Source organism: Syngnathoides biaculeatus, chromosome 23 (assembly GCF_019802595.1).
Source record: "Syngnathoides biaculeatus isolate LvHL_M chromosome 23, ASM1980259v1, whole genome shotgun sequence".
In the NCBI taxonomy this organism is placed as follows: Eukaryota; Metazoa; Chordata; class Actinopteri; order Syngnathiformes; family Syngnathidae; genus Syngnathoides; species Syngnathoides biaculeatus.
The window spans coordinates 7,180,178-7,188,380 of record NC_084662.1 but is presented as its reverse complement, the minus strand read 5'-3'; the positions used below and the strand labels follow the sequence as shown (position 1 = coordinate 7,188,380).

Here is an 8,203-nt window from a genome sequence, read left to right as displayed (position 1 = left end):
GGGAGTGAAAATCTCGGCGGGCCTGCGCCACACCCCCAAAAAAAGGTTTCTAATTTCTTGTAGATGCCGCAAAATGTCAGCAAAGGACTACTTTTGTCAAATTAGGGGTCAAAGTGAAGGCCCGTCGGGCGAATTCGCGAGTGCGGCTGAGTCGCCGACAGTAGGCGTGAAACTCTTCTTAGATCGTCTGTATTATACTGCCCCTGGTGGCCAAGAGCAGCGGCGACTCAATCGGGATACATTACATTGAACGATTATCAAGCCTTAAATTCCCACGGACATCTCCGCAAAACATTCCAGAACCCTAACGGAAGTGGTCACACGAGGGACGTGGTGCTGTCGGGGTTGATCCTGACGGGCCGAGTGCTCTTGCGGAGGTCCCGCAGCTGCTTGGCGGGCTTCCCCACGGCCCCCTCGAAGCGGCGCTCCACCTCGGGCAGCACGCAGTCGTGCAGGAAGGCGGCGTTGAGCAGCACGAAGGCCTTCTTGTCGGCGTCCTGCTCGCAGCGCAGGCTGTAGTCCACGTGCTGCACGGCCACCAGCACGATCTCACGCAGGCTCTCCAGCAGCACCGTGTGCAGCTCGGGGAAGTACAGCTTCAGGGCCTCCTCCAGGAAGCTCAGCAGCTGCTTGGTGAAGGCCACCAGCGTGTAGCTCAGGTTCACCCAGCAGTCGGCGCCCGTGTAGGCGTCGAACGTCGACATGCCGCTGGCGCGCATCTCCTCCTGCAAAGGATTGAGGACGGCGATCGAAAATATGCCTGCCTGACGTGCGCCCAAAAAGGGGCGATGACGTCGATCGTAAGACGCGATGACAAAGCAACAGTCGCTTTCCTAGGACGTCATTCCCGTGCCAGACTCTCGAGGTTTGATCGTGAATTCACGAACGACTAATCGGCTAATTCGCCCCAACAGTTTTGATGTAACAGTTTGGTTCAAAATGTCAAACGTCACATTAATAATTCATCACAGTCTTAATTGTTTGAGATCATAAAAACCTGACAATTAACCTGCCGATTAATGAACGCCACTCAAAAAAACCGGACATTATTGCAAATTATAATTCATGTTTTTGTCTTTCATGTGGATCAAGTTTTCAAACGTCTTTAATTAACCACAAAAATAAACGGGGGAGATTATTTACTGTGGAGGGGCTTCAATTCGGACGGTTTTAAGTAAAGCAAGGTCTTGAAACGAATCGTCGTCGTGATTTGATTATTGAATCGTTATACACGCGTATTTACACCCACTGTTGTAGAAAGGAAGGCCGTGAAAACCGGGAAGGTTGTCGGGATTTTTTTTTTTTTTGCTACCCGCTTGAGCAACGCGGGCTCACCTTGAGCTTGGCGAGCGCCTCGGGCGTCATGAGGTTCATCCTCCTCCACATCTCCTCGGAGTTGCGATGCTTGCTGGCCTCCACGATGACGTCCTTGTAGCTGAGCAGGGCCGCCTTGACGTCCTTCACCAGCAGCGACTCCAGCGTGAAGGTCAGGTCCAGGCCGATGTCGGTCAGTTGCAGACAGTGCTCCTTGGCCACCTTCACGCACTCGGCCGCCGTCGACAGGCTCTCCTTGCTGTCGAACACCTTCACCACCGCGCCACAACACAACCGTCCTTTGTTTCCCCGAAAGGAAATGGAAGATGAGCGGCCCGCGGGCCGCGTCTTGCGCACCCCCCGCCTACCTGTTTGCTGAAGGTGTCCGCGAACATGGTCACGGCCGAGCGGGACCACACCACGAAGGCCGAGTAGCAGCCCGTGTTGCCCGCGAAGTCCGTCTGGAACTCCTTGGCCGTCTCCAGCAGGCCGGTGAAGAAGATGTTGCAGAGCTTGTGGATGTAGAGCAGCGTGGCGCCCTCGATGCGCAGCTGCCGGATGGCCGTGTGCACGGCCGCCGCGCGGTTCTTCAGGAACAGCTCGCACGCCTTGGTGGACTGGCCTGGAAACACCAGACCACACCGAGAAGACCGGCCGCCTGCTAAATTGACAGTACTGATGGTCGTTTCCTAACGGGGTTCGCGTCAGACTTCCGTTAAAAGTCGACTGCACCGTGCAAGCGCTTCTTCTGGGGTTTCGCGTTCCGACATTTGACTTTAGCTTAGCAGCTGGCCTAGCTTCTCTGTGTCCGATTACGAATGGAAGTGGAATGCCGTGACATTTATTGTCGTTACTCCTCGTCATCCTCGAGCGAAGGCGAGACACAACGGTTGCAATCAGGTAACACGCACCGAGCCTGATGAGCTGCGACACGGCCCGCCTGGTGGCCTGAGGCCCGCCGCGCAGCGAGCGATCCGGGGACAGCTCGAAGACCAGGACGTCCGTCAGCCGCCTCACTCGCTCGTCCACCTTGGCCCGCAGCTCCTTCACCTTGGGCGTGAGCGCCTCCTCTTTCAGGTACTCGTTGAGCTTATCCAGCAGGTCCACGGCGCCCTCAAAGTCCCTCTGGGCGATGCACACGTCCAGGTCCTCTGGCAGCTCCTGGATCCACTCCAGACCGAGGTCCACGCTCTCCTCCACCTCGGGTAGAAAAAAAAAAAGTTTCCGGCTTGAGAAATTTTCGCCGATTTCGCGAGCCTACCTCCGCCGGCTCGTCGTCGTCCCGGTCAAAGGGGTTGGTGGACGCTTCGGCCCGGACGGGCGACGTCGGCGTCTCCTCTTCCTTCTTGCCCCGCTCCTTGCTGGCCTTGTTCTTCTTGGTCTCGTCCAGGATCTCCAGCCACTCCTTCTTGATCTTGCTGTTTTCCGCCTGGAAGATGCGGCTGTCCGGGAACATGAGAATCTTGAACATGTCCTTCATGGGCGGGTTGTCCTTCACGTTGACCACGGCGAAGCTCTCCAGCTCGTACAAGGCGTTGTACTTGTACTTGACGGCGCCGCGCCGGTTGGCCAGCCAGGTGGCGATCAGCAGGCAGTCGTTCATGAGGAAGGCGTGCACCTTCTGGACGGGGGACATGTTGTCCACGTCGAACTCCACCAGGTCGCCGTTGTACACCAGGTGCCTCCCGGGGGTGTCCATGATGGTCTTGCCGCCCTCCACCTTCTCCAGAAGCGAGGTGAGGCTCCTCTGCTTCAGCTCCTCGCTCTCCTTGGGGAAGGCGGCTTGCATCTCCTTAGAGGTCTCGTCCTTGTCGGCGGACAGCAGGGCCTGCGTTCGGGTCCCGCGCGAAATCAGTACAAGAAAACTGCAGTACGGCACCATCAAAAATAAACAAATCCATGCATTTTCACTACCGGGAGATTTAAGGCTGACTATTCTACCCTTCCTGAATCTGCCGCACAGCCTCAAGTTTTGTTTTACCGAGTGATAACATATTTTGATGTAATATTAATAACTGGATTTTATTGACTCAGTTACATCGCGCTACATTCCGCTCGTGTACTCGGGTTTTGCCCCGTCCTTGTTTGTGAACAACTGAGCCTTTTGGGGATGCTCCAATTCAAAATGAGAGATTTGAAACTTGAAAAAAAAAAATCAGTTTGAACATGAAATCAATTTTGTTTTTAATGTATTCAATTGAGCATAAGTTGAAGAGGATTTGCAAATCGTTGTATTCGGTTTTTGGTTCACACAATGTCTCAACTTCATTGAAATTGGGCTTTGTAGTTAGTTGTATTGCACATTCCTAGTTAATATTTTATTTGATGTTCATACTATGAATGAAAAAGTTATTCACAGGTTACTACACATTTTTTTCACCTAATTAGTTATCTGGAGAAATACTTTTTAATGGAGCCACATCATCCCAACACGGTCACTGATGGTCTCGTGGTACGCACGCCTGCCTTTGGTGCGGGCAGCGTGGGATCGATTCCCGCTCAGTGACGGTGTCAATATCTGCCCTGTGACTGACTGGCGACCAGTTCAGGGTGTAGTCTGCTCCAGCTTTCCTGCAACCCTTGTGAGCTTAAGCAACTTGGATAATGACGTGACACATCATCGTACAGTACCAGTACTCGTCTTGTCTCAACCCTAGCCCGGCCCAGTTGTGCTGTCGAAATACTTTTAGCACCTTTTTGTATGGATTCTGAATGTTGTTGTGATGACGACACTCGCCTGCGTGATGCTCTCCATGATGCTCTTCTGCTCGGTCAGGATGTGGCTCAGCTGGTACATCTCGCTCTCCAAGTACGAAATCTCCTTGGCGGTCTCGATGAACTGCCGGTAGTTTTTGTAGACGTTCTTCTTGAGGTTCTGGGCCGTCTCGTCGGCCAGGTTTTGGATCTTCTGCCGGTGCTCCTGAAGGTCTCGGTCGCCGTCCGATTGCTGGGACAGTTGCTTCACGTAATTCTGAGGGTGGAAATTGGGCGACTCCAGCTGCCTGCGGAGTCGGTTTCCCGGGTCGGACATGTTAAATCTTTGATAATTGACTATCTTTGGCAAAAAAAGGCTGATAAATAGACGCCGAGATAAAGACAAGAGGATCTAGAAGACGCTCAAATCGTTCATGGCAGGCAGCGAGCCAAACAAACAGGAAGCAGGGTGACACCCAACAAAGTCACGTGTCCAAAAAGAGGCTGGCCCCTCCCCCCCAAAAAAAGCAAAAACGATGCTTGACTGTTTCTTTTTAAAATACATCGTAAAAATTCTTCCATTAAATTAAGGAGAAAGACTGTTTTTTTTTTTTTGCATGATAGCACTTTTGAAGAACTGAAAATAAATTGTATTTCTCCCATGAACTTCCGGATACGGAAGTTGTTTTTTTAATCAAGTTCTTGAGACGCAAAAGCAGAAAAGAATGTGCCACTGTCAAAGTAAATTATAAATAGTTTAGAAGTATTCATATAAAATTAAAAAAAACTATATAACAGTATGTTTTCTAAATATCATATTTAAATCAAAAGTTATCATGGTACGTATTGAACTTTGATTAAAGCCGCTAATGTTGCGCAATTACGTTTTATTTTGAAATTACTACCGGATTCATTTGCCTTGTGCTATGTTATCTTTACAATATTTTAGCAGCGTTTGTTGTCTGTTACCCGGCGAGGCTAGTCGGGGTTTTAGTTTTCTTTTTTCTTTTTTTTTTTCGATTGTTATTATTTTGGCAATAAATCCCGACGGAGTTTAAGTTTGACAGCCCCAGTTGAAGTGTGGGAGCGTCACTTTTGGGAAGTCTGTAAAAATAAAACTGGTATTTTCCATGATTCCGACGTGACATGGATCGCGACTATTGCCTCGCGCTGCAGCTTCAGGAGCAGTTCGACAATGAAGCGAACGACGTGGATCTGGACGGCGACGCCGGTGGCGGAGGGCCGACGGTCCCCTGGAAGCCCGAGAAACCGCTGTCCATCGTGGACGCGTCGTGGGAGACCCTGGACCCCACGCCCGACCTGCGCGCGATGTTCCTGGAGTTCAACGACAGGTTCTTCTGGGGCAAACTCAGCGGGGTGGAGGTCAAGTGGAGCCACAGGATGACCCTGTGAGTAGCGGGACATCGCAGCCTATCACAGCAAGCACACGCTAGCTCCTGATCTGATCGTGGCTGCCCGTTGAAGCTTTCGCGCACTCACGGCCAACAACGAGGCGCTCTAATGCAACCATGCCAGCCCCAATCCCCGGTTGTCATGCTGGCTGTCGTATGGGGAAAAAAAAATAACTCCTCACTTTTCGTCTTTTTCTGCATGAAATTCACGACAACAAGGCACTCCAAAGCGAACTACAACTCAGCGATGAATGTCCTTTTATAGTTTTTGGGGGAGTGTAGCGACGGGCGTTGTTGTTTTGGCTGACGCTAAATGCGGTCTGGCGTCGCAGGTGCGCGGGCCTGTGTTCCTACGAGGGTCGCGGCGGACTCTGCTCGATCCGGCTCAGCGAACCTCTGCTCAAGCTCAGACCCCGGAAAGACTTTGTGGAGGTGAGCGCACCGTTACGCCACGTATCCTGCGCTGGTCTCGGAGCAGGTCAACGTAAAAAAAAAAAAACTAAATGCGCAACTTCCTGTTTGTTGTTTTTTAGCTCGAAATGAATCAAGAATTTGTTCTCTACTGGTGTCATCCGAAATGTGTATCGTAGCGGTACTGTAAATTGTGTTGTGGTCAGACCCTGCTGCACGAGATGATCCACGCGCTGCTGTTCGTGACGCAGAACAACCGAGACCGCGACGGCCACGGGCCCGAGTTCGTCAAGCACATGAACCGCATCAACAAGGAGAGCGGCACCAGCATCACCGTGAGGGCCCTCGGCTCGCTCCCGCTCCCTCGCACGATTGTTTTTATCTGAACTACCGGTAGTTTTTCCCCACTCCTCCCAATTCCCGACAGGTGTACCACAACTTCAACGACGAGGTGGACGTGTACCGCCAGCACTGGTGGCGCTGCGACGGGCCCTGCCGGACGCGCGGGCCTTACTTCGGCTTCGTCAAGAGGTCCATGAATCGGGCGCCCTCGGCGCTGGACCCCTGGTGGGAGGACCACCGGCGGACGTGCGGGGGCAACTACACCAAAGTGAAGGAGCCCGAGGGCTACGGCAAGAAGGGGGGCAAAAAAGGCGCAAACGTGTCCCCCATTGGAAAACCTGCGAGTAAAGACTCTTTTGTTTTGTCATATTGGGGGTGTACAAATTATTGCAACTCGAATTTGTTGCCTTTCAATGTCTTTTCTTGGTTTTACAGTCATGTCTCTGCGCGCGTGCTCATATTTTGGTGCAATCCATTTCAATCAAGTTCGACTTATTAATATCAACGTTGTGCTCAGTTTCAGGAACGCGGCAGGACGTGAAAGCGTTCAGCGGCCGAGGCTTCGTCCTGGGCGGGAAGCCCCCCTCCGCGTCCGACTCCCCCGGCCCCTCCTCCAAGTCTTCCGGCAGACCCGACACGCCTTTTCCTCCGGCTCGAGCCGGTCCCGCGGTCGTGCCCGCGGCGCCGCAGAAACGCAAGATCACCAAGACGTCCGTCGCTAACACCAAAGCGTTTGTCAACGTCAATGGATCGCCGGTCAAGATCTCCGAGTTTCACGGCCGTCGCGGGGACGATGACGCCGTCGGCGGTCCCGGTAGGATTCAAAGCCCCGGTGGCACCAAACACGTTGGCAGTCGTGGCAGTGACAGCGTCGGTGGCGGGCGTGGCGCCGGCAAGGGTGAAGATCCGCATAGACTGAAGCAGACGTCCATTGGTGCTTTCTTCAACAACACGTCAGCGATGTCATCCATCGCAGAGTCGCCAACCAGAACTTTAACTTCAGTCACTCCACCCGCACCTATGAATCACCCCAACGACGATACGTCGAGCTCATCGGCGTCGCCGGTCGAGCGTCCGGGCGGTGCGTCCGCTGCCACGCCAACGCGGAAAAAGAAGAGACCTCCGGGCGAGTCGGCCGACGTCTTCGAGCTTTTCAGCAAGAAGCTGAAGACGGATCCGGAAGAAGCCGAGGAATCGGCGGCGAGTCGTAGCTACGCCGCGTCGTCGCCTTCCGCGGTGCTGATGGTCCGGTGTCCCGCGTGCCAGGCCCGGGTGCCGGAGTCCAACATCAACGAGCACCTGGACTCCTGCCTCTGCTGAACCGGCAGAACCGCCCGAGGTGGGGATTATTCCAAATTTATGAATTGCCGTGTTTGTCGTTTCCGCACTGCGTCACACTGACGGCTGTTCCTTTTATTTTGACACTTGTAAAACTTAGGAAAAGAATTCAGAATTCAAGTCGAGGTCTTTATCCTCACAAGTGGATTTTTAATAAGCATACATGGCACCGTTATCTACAGTCCAGACCAAAATTACTTAATAGTGGTGCGGTGTCCATTATTAGTGGTATAAAAAAAAATGCTCATTTTAATATTGCAGAATATTATCCATAAATAAGCCATGCATGATTGTGTGTGTGTCGGGGGGGGGGGTTATTAAAATACTGACAATATAATTATCTGTATACAGAAGTATCAAGAACAGAAACAGCTCAGACACTCTGTGTGTGTGTGTGTGGGGGGGGGGGTCTACTTCTCAGCATAGATTTGTACTTTTCAAATATGGCTTTTATATATTTGTACAGGTTCGCATGTATATTTTTCTACCTTCCAGTTTTTAGGTGTACATACAGTTTGAAATGTTAATAAAGTTTTGTTCTGTGCACTCAATCCAAAGTTTTCGGTCTCGTTTGTGCACCCTTGACTCCAAATAGCTGCTTTACTACATTTTTTTTTCCATATTTTGTTTTAAATGTGACGTTGTCTTTGGTGGGTGTTTTTGGGGGGGGGCCACAGTAGTGAGCATGGGAG

General features: G+C 52.0%; 2 protein-coding genes across 2 annotated transcripts; one reads left to right on the top strand and one right to left on the bottom strand.

Moving 5' to 3' along the window:
• Window positions 1-18: 18 nt before the first annotated feature.
• exoc8 (exocyst complex component 8) lies at window positions 19-4,483 on the bottom strand. Its single transcript, XM_061812592.1, has 6 exons — window positions 4,052-4,483; window positions 2,576-3,142; window positions 2,226-2,514; window positions 1,683-1,936; window positions 1,336-1,584; window positions 19-725 (listed from the first exon to the last, which is right to left on the bottom strand). The coding sequence occupies exons 1-6, from the start codon at window positions 4,343-4,345 to the stop codon at window positions 318-320; spliced, it is 2,061 nt and encodes a 686-aa protein (XP_061668576.1). The 5' UTR covers window positions 4,346-4,483; the 3' UTR covers window positions 19-317.
• A 422-nt stretch (window positions 4,484-4,905) lies between these two features.
• sprtn (SprT-like N-terminal domain) lies at window positions 4,906-7,900 on the top strand. Its single transcript, XM_061812593.1, has 5 exons — window positions 4,906-5,417; window positions 5,753-5,852; window positions 6,038-6,166; window positions 6,259-6,517; window positions 6,691-7,900. Exons 1-5 carry the CDS (start codon window positions 5,155-5,157, stop codon window positions 7,491-7,493), a joined length of 1,554 nt encoding a protein of 517 aa, XP_061668577.1. The 5' UTR covers window positions 4,906-5,154; the 3' UTR covers window positions 7,494-7,900.
• The last annotated feature ends 303 nt before the right edge of the window (window positions 7,901-8,203 follow it).